The 20,859-nt window shown below is 41.8% G+C and overlaps 1 protein-coding gene across 2 annotated transcripts; it reads left to right on the top strand.

Moving 5' to 3' along the window:
* Positions 1-807: 807 nt before the first annotated feature.
* Positions 808-20,127, top strand: BCL7A (BAF chromatin remodeling complex subunit BCL7A). Of its 2 annotated transcripts, XM_039724695.1 has the most exons (7): positions 821-998; positions 4,815-4,923; positions 8,462-8,543; positions 11,214-11,310; positions 13,169-13,336; positions 15,903-16,024; positions 16,840-20,127. In XM_039724695.1, exons 2-7 carry the CDS (start codon positions 4,889-4,891, stop codon positions 16,909-16,911), a joined length of 576 nt encoding a protein of 191 aa, XP_039580629.1. In that variant the 5' UTR covers positions 821-998; positions 4,815-4,888; the 3' UTR covers positions 16,912-20,127. The 2 variants fall into 2 exon arrangements, with proteins under 2 accessions (XP_039580628.1, XP_039580629.1); XM_039724694.1 differs by lacking the exon at positions 4,815-4,923 and having other exon boundaries at positions 808-998.
* The last annotated feature ends 732 nt before the right edge of the window (positions 20,128-20,859 follow it).

Below are 20,859 nucleotides of genomic sequence, written 5' to 3'. Positions count from 1 at the left end.
CTGTATCACCCATCCCAGTGTTCAAGGTCTGTCACAGCAACTGCTGCAAGGGTAGGATGGGTATCTGCCCTGTACAAAAATAGGTATTATCTCTATCTAAAGTGCTTGGAGGTGTTTCAAAGCCGGTGTTCAAGGTCTGTCGCAGCAACTGGTGCAAGGGTAGGATGGGTATCTGTCACTGCCCTGTACAAAAATAGGTATTATCTCTATCTAAAGTGCTTGGAGGTGTTTAAAAGCCCTGGATTTTAGGACTGGATTTTGCTTTGTGGTAAAATGTAACTGTGCTCTTGATGCTGTTAGACTGCACATGCCGGCCCGACATCACAGAATCACGAGAATCAATCTGGTTGGAAAAGATCTCTGGGATCCAAGCCTTGACGGGTCACCACCTTGTCAACTGAACCACAGCACCAAGTGCCACATCCAATTTTTCCCTAAAGGGGAGGAGATTCCACCGCCTCCCTGGGCAGCTCCTGACGACCCTTTAGAGGCGAGCTGAAATCGGATAAACTTTTTAGTTCTGAGGTAACTTACTGCCTGAGCTCGGTGGAAAGAACGCTGTCTTGTGCTCGCTCCAGCGAACACTCGAGGAAAAGCGGCGACGGGAACTCGGGAAGCGCCGCGCGCGCGGGGCCGGCGGCCGCCTCCGCATTCTCCCCCGCGCGGGCTCCTTCCCGCCCGGCACCTCCTCCGCGGGGCGGCTCGCTGTCCCCGCGGTGTCCCCTCAGCCCCGACAGCCGCACGGGGCTCGGAGCCCGCTCCCTCCCTCACGGCGCGGCCGCCCTTCCCGCCACCCGCCGTCCCCTCACGGCGCCCATTGTGCGGGCGGGCGCCCCGACACACGGACCGAGCCGCCGGCCGCGCCGAGCGCCGCGTTCCCCGCCGAGCCCGCCGCCCCCCAGCAGCATGTCGGGCCGGTCGGTGCGGGCCGAGACCCGGAGCCGGGCGAAGGATGATATCAAGCGGGTGATGGCGGCCATCGAGAAAGTGCGCAAATGGTGAGCGGGCCGCGCCGCGCCGGGACCCCGCGCCCGCGTCCCCCCGCGCCCCGCACCGGCCCCGCNCGGGCCGGGCGCCCCGGGCATGGGCGGGCGGCGGGGTCGGGCCGGGCGCCTCCCGCCGCCGGCCCCTACAAAGGGCCCGAGGAGCGGGCCCGGGGTGGCTCCGCCGCCCGCTCTTCTGGCTTGGAATAGTGCTCGGAGAAGTGTTCTGGAAAAAAAAGAAAACACGTTAAGGATACCCCTGTGAAGCTCCCGGGAGTTTATTTTCTGTCGTTGCCTGTTTGTGGGTTGATTTCACCTCCCAAGTTCCCGGGGTTTGCGCGTAAAAGCGCAGCGAGCCCGAGCGCGATCGTCTCCCACCGACGCTCCCGGAGAGAGCGCGAACTGCCCCTGGAACCTCTCTTAAATCACAAAATTAAAGGTTATACCCGGTGTGAAATACGTCCCTTTTGTTAGGCCTTCCACGCGTTTTGGCATTTCCCCGCTTTTGTCTTTTTTTCCCCTGCTTTTGTTAGAAAAGCCCACGCGAGGTGTTCAGACAATACAGGACGGCGGTCGCCGCCGTGCTCTGCACGGTCGGTGCGGGCATTTGGGATGGCATAAAGAGCAGTGCCGGTGTGACTCAGGAGTGAATCCTTCTTCCAGCAAGTTGGCTGACTGTTCAGCAGTCCCCGTGCATGTATCTTAAAATACTTTCTTTAAACATTTGGAATCCGCGGGGAAATCCCTTGCGTTATTGTTACTGTGCATCGCTCAGCTGGCGTGAAGCTTTGAAATCAAGGGGACACTTCTATTGTCCTCCTCAGCTACCGCTTTGTTTTCGTTAAAAAAAGGCCAAAATACAGAGTTGAAAGTGTTCGTATTAGGGTGAAATGGATTGTTAAGTTTTAAATAGCCTTGAGCACACGAATGGGCCCGTTGGACAAAGAATCGGGACGTGTGTCCAGGAACGCCGGGCACGGGATGGGGATTTCAAAGAATCCAGCCTTTGTGTCGGGGCCGGAGCAGCCCCAGCTCCGCAGCTCGGGTGGTTTCAGGAACTCTCTTCTACTCGGGTGTTGTTTTTAAGTGCAGTTTGCTGACTGCTGGGCCGGCTTTGGAAGGTCAGAACAATGTGCAGCGGTGTGACAGGACTTTTGTTCCAGCTGGAGCGTGGTTGGACGTGTGGGACTGTTCTGGCTGTAGGTATTTCATTCATGAGCGCAGCACGCTCCTTTTGAATCCTGGTTTGTGGAATTCAGAGAGGAGTAGAGACAGAAGCTTGGCCATTCAACAAAATACCTAATTTATTTATTTTTTTTTTCTTGGCAAGGACTCTTTGCCATCACGCCAGTTGCTATGGCTCTTTCTGTAAAACAGAAATCTTCTGGAATAAATAGATTTCTCTACATTTTAACCTTCATGATAGACAACTTGCTGTAGAAGGTTCCTGTACAGTCACTCAGTGTTTCTGTTGATTATTGTCAGGAGTATTGATACGACTTTTTGTGTGCGCACCTCACAAGTATTTACATAAAGCAATTTTCTTACTTTTAAAGGAACCATAATTTGAAGGTGAATCTCATGGTTACCCCCCTCCACCTGCAGTCAAATACAGTGGGAAATTAGCTAGAGAGATTCTGTGTTTTGTGGTTTCAGTGTTTTGAGAAGACTTGGCTTGTTAAATTGAACTTTCCACACTAGCAATTCCTGCACCTTCAGAAGAGCCACATCGGCAATTTCCAAGTGTGCACTTTCATTTGCATAATAGGAGCAATTTGTTGCCATCCACAGCTCTTCTGTGGAAATGCAGCCACTGAAAATTAAAATACCTTGCATCCAACATGTCCTAGAACAGTTTTGTGAGGCTTGTGTGCTCAGAGCAGTGCATGCCAGGGATGGGCAGGGAGGCAGACGGGGCTGGGAACTCAGATGAGTGGACAGTGGCTTTATCCAAGGCATTACCCACCTGTGCAGGTGTGCAGCACCTTGCTGTGCCTGGTGCTCCTGAGTCCCTGTGCTGCCACATCTGGGAAAGTGCCTGCTGGAAGGCAGCATCATCAGGACAGACTTTGTTCCTCAGAAAATCAGAGTTCCTGGACAGCCAGCGCTTGGATGCAGGTCCCCTCTCTTCCTGTCCCTTCACAGAGCGCGTGGCTCTTCTGGTTATTGCTGGAACTTGGTAGTAAACAGTGAAGTTGTTACGTTTTTATCTTGAGATTACTGTAACCTTATCTCCTTTGTTTAAACCACGCTCATGAATGAGCATCTGTTTTGGAAAACATGCAGCACGTGGCTCACAGAATACATGGTTGCCTTGTGTTTGTGTGGCAGAAGTGTTAAATTTCCACAGTAAGAGAACAGTTCTGCCTTTCTTTAACAGTGCTTAAAATTCTTCTGTCAGTCTATTTTAAAAAATCCTCTGAGATTATTTTGTCTCAATTAATGGCACAGGATTTTTTTGTCTTTAAAGGTTGATGGGTACATTTAGATTCCAAGTGGGCTCTCAAGAAGAGAGAGGCAAAAATTATTGTGCCCTCAACCAGCACTAGAAAAATACTGCAGGCACTCTTGGTTTGTGTCAAAGTTTTATTTATTAAATGAGGGAAAATACAGACATCTACTGAGACAAGGAATGAGCAGGAGGAAAGTATAAGTGGTAGGAAGTTTTGGGAGGCAGTGAAATAATTTGCATGGGTACATAGCACTGCTGGACTTCAGGACAGCTGTGCAGACCTGTCAGGATGGAGGTCTGGAATACCTGGTGGGGATTGGTAAGCCTGACTGTAGGGAAATCCCACTGTGTTGCCTTCCCTTTGAATTGCAGTATTTCTCAGGAGTCCTTTGTCCTTTTTCTGACCCTGATCTGTCAGGTGATAACACCTTAGGAGGAAGAGGTGAACCTGGACAACTGGTGAAAGTACCTGAAGAAAGTTGAGGGGAAAAGTCTCCACAGGCTGTTTTACCTGGTGCCATTGGCTGGGATCCTGAGCTGTGGCTATTTAGGATTTCTAAGCAGTGCTGCTGTAGATTTTCCTTTCACTGTCTCCATTCAGACTTGCTAAAATGCTTTTGTGTGGTATGTAATGCTCTGAGATTGAGTTTCTGCAGGTTTTGCTGCTCATGCCTCCTTCTTCAAATAGGCTTTTGCTCTGAAAAGGAGTCATGACACAGAACTCCTTAACAAGATGTCTTTGGAAAAGGGTGTTTGCTACTCCCAGACCACCTCCCTGCTTTAGCCTGTGTTGGGTTTTCTCCTAAGACTGTAGTTCAAGCAGTGGCAGTTGAAGTAAAAATACCCAGTGTATGTGCAGGAATGCACTGAAATTCTGTGGTGGCCCAAACACGCTGTCACCACGCTTGAGTTATGATACCTTTCTTTTTTCTGGCTTGTGATTATTTCTCTTGACTTCAGTGGAAGCTGAAGGCAGAGTTTTGGCACGTGTGAGCCGTGGTTCTCTGTGCTGTGAGCAAGGTGCTTGTGGCCACGTGGAGCTGAGCAGGGCTTGCTTTAAACCAGGTGTACATCACAGGGGGCTCCCCAAGTGTGCTCTACTCAGATAAACCCAGAGAGAAGGTGCCTGTGACCACATGCCCTTGTCCAGTCTCTCTGCATGGCATTTGATTGTATTTGCAGCCTGTTCAGTAAACACCATGTGTGTTTGGGGCTCCTTCACGTTAGTCACTAGACAAACATCTCCTCAGCAGTAGGCGTGCTCGGAAAAGCAAGCCTACGCTTCAAAAAAATCATTTTTTGTGCATCTGACAGCACTTTTTGTGTATAATAATGGCATATTCTTTCCCGTCCCCTTTCTCTTTTGCTTGATCCCACAGGGAGGTCATAATTCTGTGATTTTCACCAAACTCTGTTGCAATGCAAGTGAGTGTGATGTGATAAATTCAGCATTATGACGTCACTTCGTGATCACCAGCAGAAGATGGGGTATGTGGGAGCAAATCCGTGTGTAAATGCAGCTCGCTGTGATGAATGGTAGTCATGGGAAAAGGCCAGACAAGTGGGAAAGCCTTTCCTTGAGTGATATATTGGCAGTAAAGGCTTTCTGTGTCTCTGCCATCAAATGTTTCTGGCACTCACTGCTGCTGCAGAAGCTGCCTTGACACTTTCTGTATAAGTGTAATATACACTGTTGTGTTTGCTCACCCATATATTACTTTTACACGTGGAATCTGATGTTCATCTGTGGAGCTTTAGTGTTATTAAACAAAGTATAAATATATTTGAGAGTCTTGGGTTATTTAGAATGGGGAATTGAGTATATAATGATGTAAGTTCTGAGATATTAGTATGCCTCAGGCATAAGCACTGAAGAAGTGTTGATACTAATGGTTACCCGTTGTACCCTTGGCTGTCCTTTAAATGCTGTGCAGATATAGTTCAGAATTTAAAAATGCTTTTACACAATTTCAGATAAATGTAAGGGTTTGTTTCTGTTGCACTGATTAGTTTCTGAATTTACTATAACTAAAATATTCAAGATACTTCTCAGTGTGGAAGATTAAAAGAAAAAATATTATTGTATATATTTCACTTTTGCCATTTTTTGTTGTTGTTACTCCTGAGTCATTCATGGAGAAACAGGAGAGCTTTGAAAACAGGCAAAATGGGTTTTTTTGTAAAATTGTGGAGTTTATCATCTAGACATGGACAAATAAAGTTGATAATTGCCACATTTTTAGCCTGATAAAGTGTCAGGTTGATGGTGTTCCATTAGCCATCTTTTCCCATCCAACAGTCAACACAGAGAGCAACCTACAGAGAATAACAGGGCATGGTGCAATTACAGATATTGCTCAGTCATCACTTACAAAGGTGGAACTGAGTGATGGGGGTGGAATTCTGGTCAGGATCTTGGGGTGGGTGGGTGCAGCAGACAGGAAAACAGGTGAAGAAACTGTTTAAGGTTTCACAAGAGACTGAGCACCAGAGTTGGTGAGTTCCTCATTCCTGTTCCAGCACTGGGCCAGTGAGGATCTTCTGTGATTTGTGCAGCATTTCCCAAACTCGCTGCCAGGGCAGCAGCAGTAAATTGTCAGTTCTCACTGAGTGAAAAGGAAAGTCCCTGATCAGCAGGTTGGGATGGTGTCTTTGCACGAAAGATTAAAAAGTGAATGCTCAGAGTAGAAGTGGGTTTGGGGTTTTTGTTTGCTTGTTTGGATTTTGGGTTTTGTTTTGAAGTGGTAAGGCAGTAAGTATTACAGATAATATTCTAAACTTAATTTGCAATAAATGTCATAAATCTTGAAATTATTTTACCCTGTTGATCTTATATGTCTGAAAGTCATTGCGTTTCTTTGTTAACAAATTTGTGTTTGTGCTGCCTATGCTTTTATTAAGTTTTAGAGGAGGTTGTCTTCTTTTTTTCTTATTAATACTTTCATGGTCTTAAACTGTCAATACTGTAAATACTTACACAAGTAAAATATTTGCATAATAGCACTGTGATGTTGGGTTTTCCTTTAGCCATAAGTGTTTGCAGGACTGGGATGTTGGTGTACTTCCATCACAAAATATTCTTATTCCCGTTGTTGTCTGAATTACTGTGTATTGAAATCAGTTAAAAAAATCCCTAGAGCTGAGGGTTATCAAAACTTAAAGTGGTAAGAAGCTCAGAAGAGTTAAAATGTCAGGGCTAACTTTAATACTAGAAGGAAAAAGTTACTAATATAGGTTTCCTCCTGTGTTCTACAGTCTGTCCAGTGAAGATGCTGTGTGAGGCTGCTTTGAGATGCTAACAGGTATCTTGAACTTTTGGTTTTCCAGTGCAGCATCTCTAAGTAATATTTTGCTGTAGGAAAAGACTAAAATCTTGATTTTTTAAAAAAAGCATTTATTCACCTCTCCCCACACCCAGAACAAAACCCCAGTTGGTTTTATTTCCATAATTTCAAAGGTTTTCTTAAGTAGAAATAAATCTAGTTTGTCTTGTATCCTTAAAAACCCCCGAATTATATCATGATCATCTCTTCACAATTAAGTATGCTCTCATTATTGACATGCCCTCATCTCCACTGTCATTTTTATCGCATGTAGAGCTCCAAATTAGAGTGAAATTGGATTTTGACACACTTTAGCCACCTAGTGTACCCAAATGGCTGTGTCTAAACACATTGAGGGAGCACTGCTCCATGAAGAACAGTGGGAAAGAAATGAATTTGAAATAGTTTTGGGCTTCAATTAAAATATCATTATGGACAGAGTCAAAATGTATCAAATACATTTATATACAGTTTAGTTTTGCTTTAGTTCTTAATTAAACAGGAAAATGCCTCTTCTAAAGGGAAAATATAAAATTGGCTTTAGTAGCTAAAACAAATAGTCAGGAGGATGTTTGTGACATTTGTACAGTGTGGCTGCTTTTGATTCTGGAGGCCCTTTCTAAAAATGGAGCTATCACATATATATAAATATATGTATTTGGAGTCACATCCAGCTTCTCCCATCCTGCAAAGAACATTTTTTTTTTTTAATCTATAACTGGATCCCAAATCTATTATTTAAATGTGTTTATGGGGAAAAAAAAGCCTGAGATCTCATGCCAAATTAATTTCAGATGTTCCTGAATATTGAATGGAATCAGTCTTTGTTGTTAACTTTTAATTGATCCATTTGCAGAGCTGCATTGCAAACCCAGGAACCAGCAGTGGTAATCTGTGACCTGAAAACTGATCCCAGAAACGTGATGAAATTTCTCTGGCATTGTGGACCTTCTTTAAATCCCTGATGTGCAGAGCTCAAGGAGTGCATCCCTCAGCCCTGGGAGCCCCAGGCAGAGCTGCCCTGCAGCCACATTTCCTTCCCCTTTTGTCAGTGTCACCACTCAGGCTGGCAGGGTGTGCACACAGCAGCCAGGTTTGCTTTCCCCTCTCTGCTAGGCTCAGCCTTGCCTGTCCCCAGAGCTGGGCTCTCAGAGGCTGCAGTCTGCACCATGGCACTGATTGCTCCCTGTGAGGCTCTTGGTCCTGCAGCTGGAATTGCAGAGCTGTCTGTCAAGGGTGTGGAGTGAGCATTAAATTGCCAGCAGCAAATTTGTGCCCCCCAAATAAACCTCAGATGGTCAAAATGCATCTAGATTTCTAATCCCATTAAACAGCTTCATGACAATCAAAAACACACTGGTCTGTCTGAACCCTCTTCTGCTGTCTAGAAACTTAAGTGAAAATTGTAGGCATTAAATCTGCATTTTCAATTGCTGTTCTTCTTAACTTTATCTCTAATCTAGATCTTATTACTGCTACTGCAGTTACTCACCCAGTCAAGTAACAGCCCTGAGAAATCTGGAGGTTAGCAGTGCTCTAGCAAGTTGTGAAATGCAAAGAACAATTTGCACAATGCAGTGCTAAAGACGATGTAATAGAGATCATCCTACTTAATAGCCTGTTTAAATTCTTGACAACTTACAATAGTAGATCACTCTCTTCTGAATCTGAAGTGTAACTTCTCCTGCATTGTAATTTTGTAGGGAGAAGAAGTGGGTGACAGTTGGCGACACATCCCTAAGGATTTACAAATGGGTACCAGTAACAGAGCCTAAAGTGGATGATGTAAGTATCCTGCAGTATCTTGCTTTTTCCAGCTGTAGATGCTCCTGTTTAGGCAAAGTCAAAAGAAATATTCTTCGATTTTCATTGAGCCTTTAAGCTAAGGCTGGTGTGGGTCTTGCAAGCTCCAGGGGGATGTTGATCTCTACAGCAAGTGATGTGGATGGGTGTGTGACAGTCTCCCTGGAGTCAGCTGGGATCAGTTCTCACATAGCTGTTAAACATGCAGCTGAAACTGAGTTTGAAACCTTTCTCTAACTAACTGGGAGGGAAAGTTATGGCATGCATTATTTTTCCCCTCTTTCTGCCTGGTGATTTAAAGAAAGCAGCTGGTTTGGAACAGGGCAGAGAACATACTCTGTGTGTGCATCACTGCTGTTCTGCTCAAAACCAGGTGGAAAACACTTGACATGAGTGTAGGAATATCCTGTGGAGCTGGGATCATCTGTATTAAGATGTCCAACCAAATAATGCAGCAGCACAGGCTTCTGTTGTCGTGTGTGTTTTCTCTTGATAAATGTTCTGTCTGTGCATCCTGTTGTGTGGCATAAAAAGAAGTGTAAAAATCAAACTTGATAGGACTTAAAATTGGTCTTTAAAATGATTGTTGCTCTCCTCATATAAATTGTAATATTGTGATAGAGAGAACATTAACCCATGACACCACAGTAAATTAATGACACAATAGAAAACATATCCTAAGTTTGGTTCTCTTTCCTTGGGCTGCCATGTGCTTTTACTTTACCTGAAATATGAGTGAAGACTTAATTGGAAGAAAACTTCTATATTAATAGATGTGTAAAATGGTGGTTTTTCAGACAAGACAGTGTCATGACCTTGTCTTATTCCGACTTTAAGACCTATTTTTTTAATATTTGGATTGCTTTAACTGAGTTTGTTTCTTTCTGTGCTTTGGTTGTCCCACAGATTTCAGGAACTGTCAGAGTTGTGGTAAACCTCAGGGGTTCTTCCAGTGCTTGGGCAGCATCTCTCTGAAGTTCCCCCCTGGGAATTGGGAAACCTGTCCATTCTTTCTAGTTGTCAAATGTTTGGTCTTGATTTTATTATTTATAGTACATAGTGGGGGGAAATTGTGCTAACTGTGTGAGAGGGAGTGCAGGGTTTAGGATCTTGAGGCTCAGGGCTTCTGGCAGTTTTCCTGCTGCTCAGCTGTGCCTGCAGGATGGGTGCTGTGGGACTTGGAAACAGAATTTCTAAGGGAGCTTCTGGAGGAATTTTCAAGGTCACTGCTACCCAAAGTCAGGTTCTCTATTATGAAGAATGGGTTTATATAATGGTTTCTGTGAGCAGAGTTTAATTGTGTTTGGAGCCATCATCTCTAGGTTGAGGCTCCAGATTTGCTGAAATTGGGACACTTGTTTAAGACCAGTTATGCTGGTGTCCTACAGTCATGTTCTTTTTAGTTTGAGTAGAGGCTGTTGTGCAGCTGCAGTTTCAGTTCAAGCTGTTTCAGGCTTGATGTTGGCAATGTTTCTGTCCTGCAGCTCTGGAAGTTCTCACAAATCACATAAGCACGTAGATTTTAACAATGAGTACCAGATAGGGATAATTTTGTCTATTAAATTTTGTTGTGGACATCTTTTTATATCCAATTTCATCCACTGAAGGAGCAGACAGTATATTTGCTTTTCACTAAAATAGGAGAGCAGTGCCTTCCCCATTTCAAGTGGAAGTTGTCTTTGATTTTGGTGAACAGAAATTAAATTACTTCCCCCCTCACATGTTGCTCCGTAGATACTTTGACATTTCTCTGCACTACAATTAGCTTGGCTCCTCCTCCTGGATGTGGAAGGCTGCTCTGGAACCTCACCACTCTGATGTTTAAACCTCTTTAAAAAACACCTGTCAGCTCAAATGGCTCACAGTCACTTTATGTGTTTCTTTTGTGGCAAAAGTGTCCTTTTTACCTTTAAAAAACAACAAAACCAAACCTGAGAGAGATCATGACCCCTCTGACCTTTCATTTTGCAAAGGTAAAGAAGTCCATGTGCTCTCACCTGTATCTCATGCATCAGTGAGTAAAATCTAGCTTCTCTAAGTAAAAATGCAGTTTAGAAATAAGCTTAATAATCTGTTTAAAGTAGAGAGAAAAGTCTCTTCAGATATCAGTTGTTGAATTTCTTCTGCAGTGTTAGACAGTATTTGATTGTGGTTCAGTTCCTTCCCTCACTGGAGGATGGTCTCTGTCCAAAAGGGTGGGCTCAGAGCATTCTCCCTGGAGTCAGGCTTTGAATTGTCTCCTCAGCAGGCAGGATCTCCAAAAGCAGTGCAGCTGGCTCTTTTTCCTGTGAGGCTGATTACGTCAGCTCCTAATTGCAAATGCTGCATCCCTTAGCAGGCTCAGATTCCCCACGTGATGGATGCCACGGTCCCTTCCTTTGTTTTCATCCTGGTGGGCTGGGAGCAGCTCGGGACCACAGCTCACACAGGGCTGTGCTGCTTGTGCTCTTTGGTTTAGCTCAATCTGATTTTTCTTAATCCATCTTTCAGTTTTAATGAAGAGACAGCATTAGTTGTAGAGGAGGAGGAGGTTTCACTTGGGGTTGTGAGCTGTTCTTTCAGAAGTGCTGAGTGGGGAGGGTTCTGCACAGCAACGTGGATTTCTCTGCATGGCTGTAGTCTCATTTGTGTGTGGTGCCTTTTGTTTTTCAGAAAAATAAGAACAAGAAAAAGGGCAAAGATGAAAAATGTGGCTCTGAAGTGACCACTCCAGAGAACAGCTCCTCCCCAGGGATGATGGACATGCATGGTGAGTGGGAGAAGGTCAGACCCAATTCCCCTCTTACACTGCTGTGAGAGTGTAAACCACCAGCCTCCGGTGCTCCACTGCTCTGGTGTATGGACTTGAATCAAAATGGAAAACACCATCAGATACTCACTTGGTACCTTGGACTTCTCTTCTGTGGATGTACTAACAGTTGTTTAAATGCCATTTATATTTGGGCTGTGAGTGGAAGGAGAAAAAAATTGTTAGTGGAGTTAAATATGAAAATAAAATTAGAAATATCTACCATTCAAAGCACTGCACTCAGGTGCAGTAATACCTCAACAGAGTTTGCTGCTTGAAGAACAAGAAATCCCCCAAAGGTTCAGTGGGAACTACTATAATTTAAGCAGGTTTTGTACTTATTAACTTTCTTACTGATTAAGGTCAAGAGAATTCTGCAAGAGCCAAGAAAGCAAGCTCTGCTCTGTGGTGCCTTCCTTCTGCTGCAGCTTGATGAAATTAACTGCTCAAGAAAACATTTTTGTTTGCCATTCAGGCACTATGAGGTCAATTTTATTTCACTTTAATTTTTTTTTAATGTGACTTTTGAATGTTAGCCTGGTGTTTATTACAGAGCAGCTTGCACAGCTCAGCTCTGCTTCAGGTTTTTACCTTCTGGGTGTTTGGATAACAATTATGGCTGAGAACACAGCACTGTTTGAGCTGATAAGAGGGGATCACTTTTTAGTGAGTTGTAAATTTTTAATTTCAGTTTTATTTGCATTTGTGCTGCCTCATGGTTGCTTTTTGCAGTGTTGACAGCAAGTGTGGTCTTGTAGTTAAAGGAATGAGCAGGGGTTTTGCAGATCTGGATTAATTTTTCATCTATTTCAAACCTTTTAACTTTTGCCTTGGTCAGATAATTTAATTTTTTTAAGTCTTGATTCTCCCATCCATGAGGTGAATGTACTACTTGCTTTTTTATCACTTATCACCTGTGTTTTTAAGTGTACAATTTCACACTGTACAATTTTGTGATAAACTCAATCTGAATTGACTTCAGGCTGCTCTGGAGAGAGCTGGTCCCAGCAGCACCTCTGTGTTCCTGAAGTCCTTGGGATGTAATGGCTGTACAGATGCAGAGGGAGCTGGATTGACTTGTATTCCAGTAACTTAATTCATAATATTTTGCAGGGTTAGTTTTCTTTAGGGAGCAGGAGCTTCCCTCTTGGTTATCCAGGGATGTTAGTCTGGTTTAAGGAAGTTGCAGCCCAGTGCTATGTGTAAAATAATAGCTGGGCTACTTAAACCCCTGTCACAGGGAGAGGGCACAGGCAGAATATTTCCTGTTAACTGCAGATCTGTGCTGCAGAGGATTGCTGTGATCCAGGCCTTTGAGGGCTAGAGAATATTCTGGACAGTTATCACTTAGAAACTGTTGATTTTGGGACTGGATGTTGCATTTCACCTTGAAGAGGTTTTGGGTCGGTTTTTTTTGACCTTCAGGACTCCATTCAAAAATATCTGCTTATCTGAGCATTGGAGTGATGGGTATTTGGAAATGTGCAGCATGAACTTGCTTAGCCCTGTGTTACATGAGACTGCCATTTGGCTGATCTGGTTTGCTCATGTTACAAAATTCTGGGTTCTTTTGCATCAGATCTGAGTAAAACACCCTTTGTTTTAATGTATAAAATTAGAATTAGATTTTTAGTAACTGCTTGAAAACTCCTTAGGCTGGTGTGGAAAGAAGTTGGATGTGTAGTGTGAGTCTAAATGATTGGACTTGATCCCTAATGAGCTAAATTATATCATATGTTATCAGGGAATAATACGGAAGAATTAAGGTGTGCTTTGTATCTTGTCACATCTTGGTTGGTTTTCACTCTTGTGTTCACAGATGACAATAGCAACCAGAGTTCAATAGCTGATGCTTCTCCAATAAAACAGGAAAACAGCAGTAATTCCAGCCCAGCACCAGAGCAGAACTTGGCAACACAAGCAGATGGCACTGAAGTCAAGTCTGACGAAACTCAGGCAGAGGCAAAGGAGCAGCCTGGTTCAGAAGGTGAGCTGGGAGGGCCATTTGAAAGCCAAACAAAAAAAAAAAGTTATCCTTTAGTGTGTTATTTATTTGCTTATCCACTTTAAGAACTGGAAAATAATAATTTGAAAGAGATGGTTTCTGAATTCTCAGCATTTATGTGGAAATGGGCCACAATTTCTGTGACCTGCTGGTGATCTTTCATACAACTGGAAAGGTCACACTGACATTCAGGGATCTTTTCAGAGAGAAACAAACAAAATACTGGTTTATTGTTCTCAAAACTCAGTCTTGAAAGAATAAATAATTTAAAATCATCTTTGAAATGGCTGCTACCGTGTAATCACACAAGTCCTGGAAGGTATTAGTTTGTGTAGATCTCTGAAAGCTGATGCCCTAGTGTGACAGTAAAATAGAGGTGAGATACTTTGAAATTACTTTTAAATTTTGTAAACTATAATGCAAGCTTTCTTTTCTCTTAACCCTGCTTGCTACTTATTCAGAAGTTAGCTCTGAGTTCTGTCCTAATTTTCTGAAAGCGTTACAAGATTCTATTGCAGTTGTGGACAGATTAAAAATACATGTGGGTTAAGGGATTGTTCTGACCCTCACTCTTTAAATGGTATTTTGGGTAATTGAAACATGCTCTGTATTTATATTCTTGGGAAGATAACTTTCTTTGTCCTATTATAACAGATAAAAGATGTCCTTAACACCATTCTAACGATGTGGTTGCAGAATTCTTCCCATACCAAAGCAATTAAATTATGCCCTCCTGATTTAGTTCTTCACTCAGTAGATCCACTGACCAATTTAAATTTAGAACTTTTATCTTGGTAATGCCATAGTGGTCAAATATGTTAAGTGTTCTCATTGTTAACTGGGGTTACAATTTGACAACAGAACCATCACCAAATTGGAATAAATCAGAGCAAATAATACCTCCACTTGTGCATATTTGGCCACAGTAAAGAGTAAGGATTTACTCCTTGGTCTAATATTGTCTGAACCTGTTAGAGAGCATTCATGTTCCCCTGGTTAAATTTAGGTTCAGGGAAAATCCTCTGGATTAAGAGCCAGGTGTTATAAAATGAACGGGAGACATAATGTCAAAAAACTCCTGTTATTAATATGAGGGTTTTTCACTTGGCTAAATGCTGTGTTAAACAATTTATTAAGCATTTATCTACCTGGTTGTGATCAGTCAGAGCCCTGCAATTGGGACATTGTTCAGCTGGACAGGGTTAATGACCTTGCCTGTCTATCTCATGCTACTCCACTGAGATGAGGGAGGTTCCTGTAAGCCACTTTGTGTGGTCAGAAGTGCTTAATGAGGAATTCTTAAATAAAACAGGTGGATTCAAAGCATTCTGCTGTGTGCACAAGTCCTGCAGGCATTGGAATAGTTGAGGCTTGGTGATGGAAGGTATGGATCCCCTTGCCCAAAGGTCAGCAGCAGGCTGAGTGTTTCATCAGGAGCAGCTGGAAGAGAGCAGCAGTGATGAGCTGGGGCTGGCTTTGTCACAGGGAGATGGGAACATGGCTGAGTGCTCCTCAGCTCAGTGGGGGCTGAGAGATACACAGCAAAAACCAAAACTCAGATTTCTCTGGACCTTTGGGACTTGTTTCTTTATCAGCATGAAGATGCTTTTCTGGTGAGACATGGACAGGATGGGATTCTGCCCGAGTTCACTGACTGTGATCTTTGAGATGCTCATGATGGGCATCACTTTGTCTGGAATTCAGAAATGCTTGTGAAGCTTTTTATACAGTACACCACAAAAATGTCCATTACTCACTGGCTATGGCATCTTCATTAACCAAAGCTGTCCAGCAATTTTGTTTGATCTTGCATTTCTCTTCATATGGAATAAATTCATATAATCTTTGGGTCAGGGATCTAGGAATACATTTTATATGCTTCCTGTCCCCTGTTTAAATAAATCGGTGCTTTAACCTTGAGTCTTCTGTAAGTCTGGTTTTGAGAGAGGGAAGAGGTTAAAAAAATAACCAACCAACAAAAAAACCCCCCAAAACCAACAAAAAATGCAAGTAACAGCTATAATGGGCTGGAGGACTTCTTCACACCTGTCCACCAGAATTAAAAATTCAGTGGTTAAGCTAGTTAGCTGAATTTCTAAATTCTATCTCAAATACCTTATCAAGAAAAAAAAAAAAAGATTTTCTATACACGGCTGAATTTTGATTCAGGTAACTTTATTCTCTCTGGTTAGCCACTGGTTTTTAGATCATTAGTTGTAACACTTCAGCCTTTTGCTTCTGCTTTGAAGGAATTGCCTTGCAGTCCTGCCTGGTTTGCTGAGGGCTCAGGCATCCTCTTTGAGGCTGTGCAGGAGCTTGGCTCCCTCTAGGGTCTGATCCCAGGGTCTGCTCTGGCAGCAGCTGGGTTGTGATCCTGGAGTTTGAGCTCAATTCATCATATTCATACACTTGTTGTGTGTGCTTTCATTAATAGTTACAATGTGGGTGACATGGATGTGGTGGGAATGTTGTTAATGGGAAAATACCCTGGAAAGCTCCTCCTGAAAGCTTTCATTTGTTTGCTTAAAATTATTTCTTGCCATTTCAGATACCTCTGATGAACAGAATTCACAGTCTTCAATGGAAAATTCCATGAATAGTTCAGAGAAAGCAGAAATTCAGTCCTCTGGAGAAAATGATTTAATTACAGAGGCATCTAAAAACTCTCAGGTAACTTTAAATGCAATAGTCCGATTGCATGGATCTTGGAAAAGTTTTTTTTACTTAAAAGAAAATATAAGGAGGACAGTTGTGTATTTCCATTCATTTCCAAAGTGAGGACAGTAAAGCAGCTGTAGAGTATTAAATGTGCCTGTACCTGGTTTTGTGGTCCAGGTTCCTGGCTGCTTGAATTGGAACAGTAAAACCAGATTGGTCTGATGGATTTCTTGGTTTCTTAAACCAGACCATGTTTTTAAGTGAATATTAACATTTTACATTAATAAATTGCTTGGAACAAACCTACTGGACCCTCTGAGGACCATTCAGAAGTAGAACACCTCCTATAAAGGTAAATGTTTGTGGCAGTTAGGAGAGTTAATTTGTGGATGCTTGGGTGTTCATTTACTCACTGAGACACTGAAAAATTCTGGGTGGGTGGGAGGAAGAAATTGTCCTTGCAGTTGTGCCCTTCTCAGGGCAGGACAAGTGCAGATGCTCAGGCAGAGCCCTGCTCCTCCTGCTTTTCCTGTGGGTCCTCAGTTTCAGTGCACCCTCCCTCGAGGCTGTTCCTTGGAATATTCACTGTGGGTTTTAGCCTGGAACTAGAATTTTGCTCCTTGTAGATGACAACAAGTGCAAAGAGGTAAGATGTAAGTAGAGGAGTGATTTAAGGCAGCACTGGGCCATGTTCTGGCATCCAGGGATGCTTTGTCTGGGACACATCACACGCTGGGGAATTGGTTGGTGCTGTTTGTTTGATGTTTGTGGTGCCTGAACTTCAGTGCAATGATAACGTGGCTGTTTTTCTTTTCCCCCTCATTAAGGACTCTGAAGGAGTGCCACCTTCTAAAAAGATGAAAGTAGAGGCTTCCCAACAAAGTGTTGAAGAGATTTAGACTATAGATTTTTCTGGTCAGTTTTTATGTAAGGTACATCAGTGGGCTTAATTATAGAACAACCTTACTTAAGCATCTTCTCTTGGATGAGGACAGAACTCCTAACTTTTCAAGTTACCAAGCAAAAATCCAAGAAAGCCTAACAAAGGTTTAACTTCTCAGACACTGAAAACTTTTTCCTGTGAAACAAACATTGAGAACTTTTAAGTTACTGTCTCTGAATTGGTTGGAGTAAACAACTCAGGAGGGGTCTACGCACTGTTTCTAAAGTCAAAATTACAATTATGTTGCTGCTGTATTTTTTTTCATTTCTCTATTTAACATTGTAAGATATTTAAGGATGGTACAGGTCAGGTATTAGCTTTCATGTGAAGTTCATTGTTCTGGCGTGATGTCTGCTTTTGTTTTGTGCCTTGTGTTCTGAAAACAGTGCTAACTTTTAAAAGTTGTTTTGCAACTGTCTCCTTTGCAAAGTGGCCTATGTTTGCATAATGCCATGTAGTAAGGCTTTTTTCTTTTTTTGTTTGGGGTTTTTGTTTCGTTTTTAAGTTTTAAATCCCTGGTGCTTAAATTTTTAAACAACTACAAATCAGGAAGCCATTTTCACTCTTGGAGTCCAAGGAGAAAAAGGAGCTTGATATTTTATTTTAGCAGCTATAGTGGAGATCTTTTATTGAATGCATGGCATTCGCAACTGTAAATTTGGTCTTCTAAATACTTAACTTCATCAGAAGTTAACATGATCTGTTTACCATTTATAGTCCAGATCTGAATAGATATTATAACACAGGCACTTAAAATACTTAGTATTAGGTCCAGATCTCTGTACTGGGTACAACTTGCTTTACAGGAAAGTTCCACTATGTACATAAATAGGATCAAAGGGATTGATGCACAGTGAGTTTATTTTCAATTGGTCTTTTTTGATATCATGTTTTCACTGAACTGGATTTCATTGTACTGTTTCATTATGAGATGTTTACTTCTATGTTCCAGGAAAATACTGTACTGGGGGAGGGGGGTTCCTTATTCTCTTTCAGCAAGTCTTGTAAATAAGCCTTGTTGTTTCCATAGTCCAGTTCCTAACTCCAGTTGGGAACGTTCCTTCTCTTCCAATTATCGTTGAAGTGTGCTTATGCTAACTGAACTAATGGAAAGGCACAAGGTAGGTGCAGCTCCCCTCAAATTCCTGGCAAGCAGAAGTGTGGAACCATCTGCATCAGGTCACGAGGGTCTGGTCTTCCAGTGGTATTTGTACTTCCAGGGAATAAACCCCTGATCTCCCACTTCCATGCACACACATCCATCCATGTGTCCATCCTGCTGCTGGATCGGGCCCCGGCTCTGTCCTCTCCTGGTGGGGGAGATGGAACCTGCAATTTAACACACGATCTCACAGCTCTGGAGATGGTTGCGTGTGGTTTGTAAACTGAAAAACTGTAAATACTTTTTTAGATGATTAAAAAAAAAAAAAAAAAGTTGCTTCCAGTTGATAACGTTTTTTCATAAATTAGGTTTGTGAAGCTGATATAGGTCTGAATTCTCCAATAGTGAAAATGGCTTGCACTTAGACTACTGCATTACGTTTGCAATTACCACTTTATTAGGAAATATAATGAGGAACTGGGGGGAGGGAAAGGGGGAGGGAGGAGTGGGGAGCCAATACTGACCTTCCATAAGATGTTTGTAGGATTGAACCCCAAATAACCTATGACACTCAGCTTTTCCTTTATGTTGAAATAAAACATTTTGGATTTTAACTGAATAAAATTTGATTGCAAATCATTCATGAAAACAGCGTGCTCCCTAATAAGATTTTGGGATTTCTGGTCTGATCATGAAGTCCATTAACATTCTGAAAATAAGGAAATGAGGAGCCAAAAACTGAATTTGCACAATATATGCAATGAAACGGTAGAATTCTCTCTTGAATTGTGTGTATGCCTAAAATGTGGATAACTGGTCCATGATGATTGATTTGTATGTATATTACATTCAGATTTAAGTGATATTTTGTGAGAAGTTCTATTGATATATTAAATGGGCAAATCTAGAAAGATTCAAACTTTTAAATATTTTTGATTTACTAACTTTTCATTATTCTTAATGCTAAAACAAAACAAATTGATGCCACCTTTGACAAGTAGTCGTGTTTACTAATCCCTCCCTTCAGGTGCATCGCAGCAAGTTTTTAATTTTCATTTTGTAGACGTTTCCAAGGGAGTAAATAGACTTTTCATTTAGGAACTAATTCCTGTACTTTAGGAAGAAATAAAATATATAAATAGCACTAAAAATACCTCAAATTTTTCATTAGATAGAAACATTTATTGGCATTATTGACATCAACCAGGTTTAATTATAAACTTCCTTTTCTCTCCTGTGGCTTCTGCTCAGAACTGTTCATTGTTCTGTGGCTAATGAGACAAGGCATCATAACCATCTTCCTAGAGGCTTTATTTCTGAGCTAGAAATCCTTTATTTACAGCTTCTACAGAATGCATTCAGATCTTTTATTTTAACCAGAGATTCTAGTGACAACAGACAACTGAACAAGCAGATAGATTTGGGTTCCTTAGACCTGTTATTGTCAGTCTCTGAGGGAAGAGACTTTGACATTATCTGGTATGAAGAAATCCAAAATAGTGTATAAGACTGTTATTAGTCTTTTTTTGAAGTGCCTGATAACATTTATGGGCCAACGGATGTGATTGAACACATTTTAATGCCAGAAAGTACAGATGGGACCAAACCAGAACATGGAATTCAAATCCACTGAGGTTTGAAACCAGATCTAAATCCAGCTTTTTTTGGCTTGGACCTATCTCTACCCAAAACTTGTTTTATGAACTCACTGTAAAAGGGTTTATTGAAAGCATTGAGAGATGGAGCAGGAGGAGAGATGTAATTTTTTTCAAGATGACTGAAAGTTCTCATACAGCTGATGTTTTAGAAATAGTGCAAATATCAAGAAGTGCTTCCTTGCTACAATGCTGAATGTTGGAGCTTCAGTTACAAATAAATAAATAAATAAATAAATAACAAAAAATATGAAAAAAAAAAAAGAAACTAGAAGCAAGCAAGTAATTTAGCTGAGTTTGTGGAACACGTGGGAAGGCCTTCCAGATAATCGATTTACTCAGCCAAACATTTTATAGCAGAACTATTCCTTGGAATTTTTATGCTTGGGAAAGTAGTTGTTAAACATTCCAAAAAGTGCTGGCACTTACAAAACAACAACAAAAAATTAAAATCAACAAGGCAGTATAAAATACCGGTTTTGGGTGGCTATCTTCATACATAAGCATTGTCATGTTTTGGAATGTTCTTTATCTCTAAGGGCCTGTTAGAAGGTGTAAAGAATTTTGTTTTCTTCAATACCTAATCGTTTTCCATCTTATGATTTGTGTGTGTGTGTTGTACAGCAGTATAATTTTTCACTTATTTATTCCATCGGTAGTTATGGTTTGTACAATGTACAATGGTTTCATTTCAAAATAAAATAAAAAATCACAACATGAATGCTGTGTGAATAATTTTTATCAAGAAACCTAATCTCAGTTTGGTTCCTTTTGGTTTTTTATTTTTTTATTTTGCAATAAATTTCTGTTTTTATAAATGGTATTTCTAAATGTGCATTCTCTGGTGTTGTCTTGTTTGGTAACGTGTAAAATGATCCACCTTTGAGAAGTCCAAAGGTGTCTTGATAATTGTGTGGTGGGGCAGGGGCAGGTGGTGGTTGTAAGAACAACAAACAGATATGACCAGTGTAATTACAGCAATCTGCAGAATAATTTGGTAATTTAAGATAATTCATTTTCCAAATTCCTCGTTTGGTGCTCGGTTAATGTGTTGTGGTACCTTAAATTGGAGGGGGTAGGGAAGGCAGAGTGTGGAAACGTGCTTCAGTTTGGAAACAAGCTCGAGTCCAATGCTTGCAAGGGTAAA

This window comes from Passer montanus, unplaced genomic scaffold (genome assembly GCF_014805655.1).
Source record: "Passer montanus isolate IOZ18808 unplaced genomic scaffold, ASM1480565v1 scaffold53, whole genome shotgun sequence".
NCBI classification, from domain to species: domain Eukaryota; kingdom Metazoa; phylum Chordata; class Aves; order Passeriformes; family Passeridae; genus Passer; species Passer montanus.
This window is presented reverse-complemented; position numbering and strand designations above follow the sequence as displayed.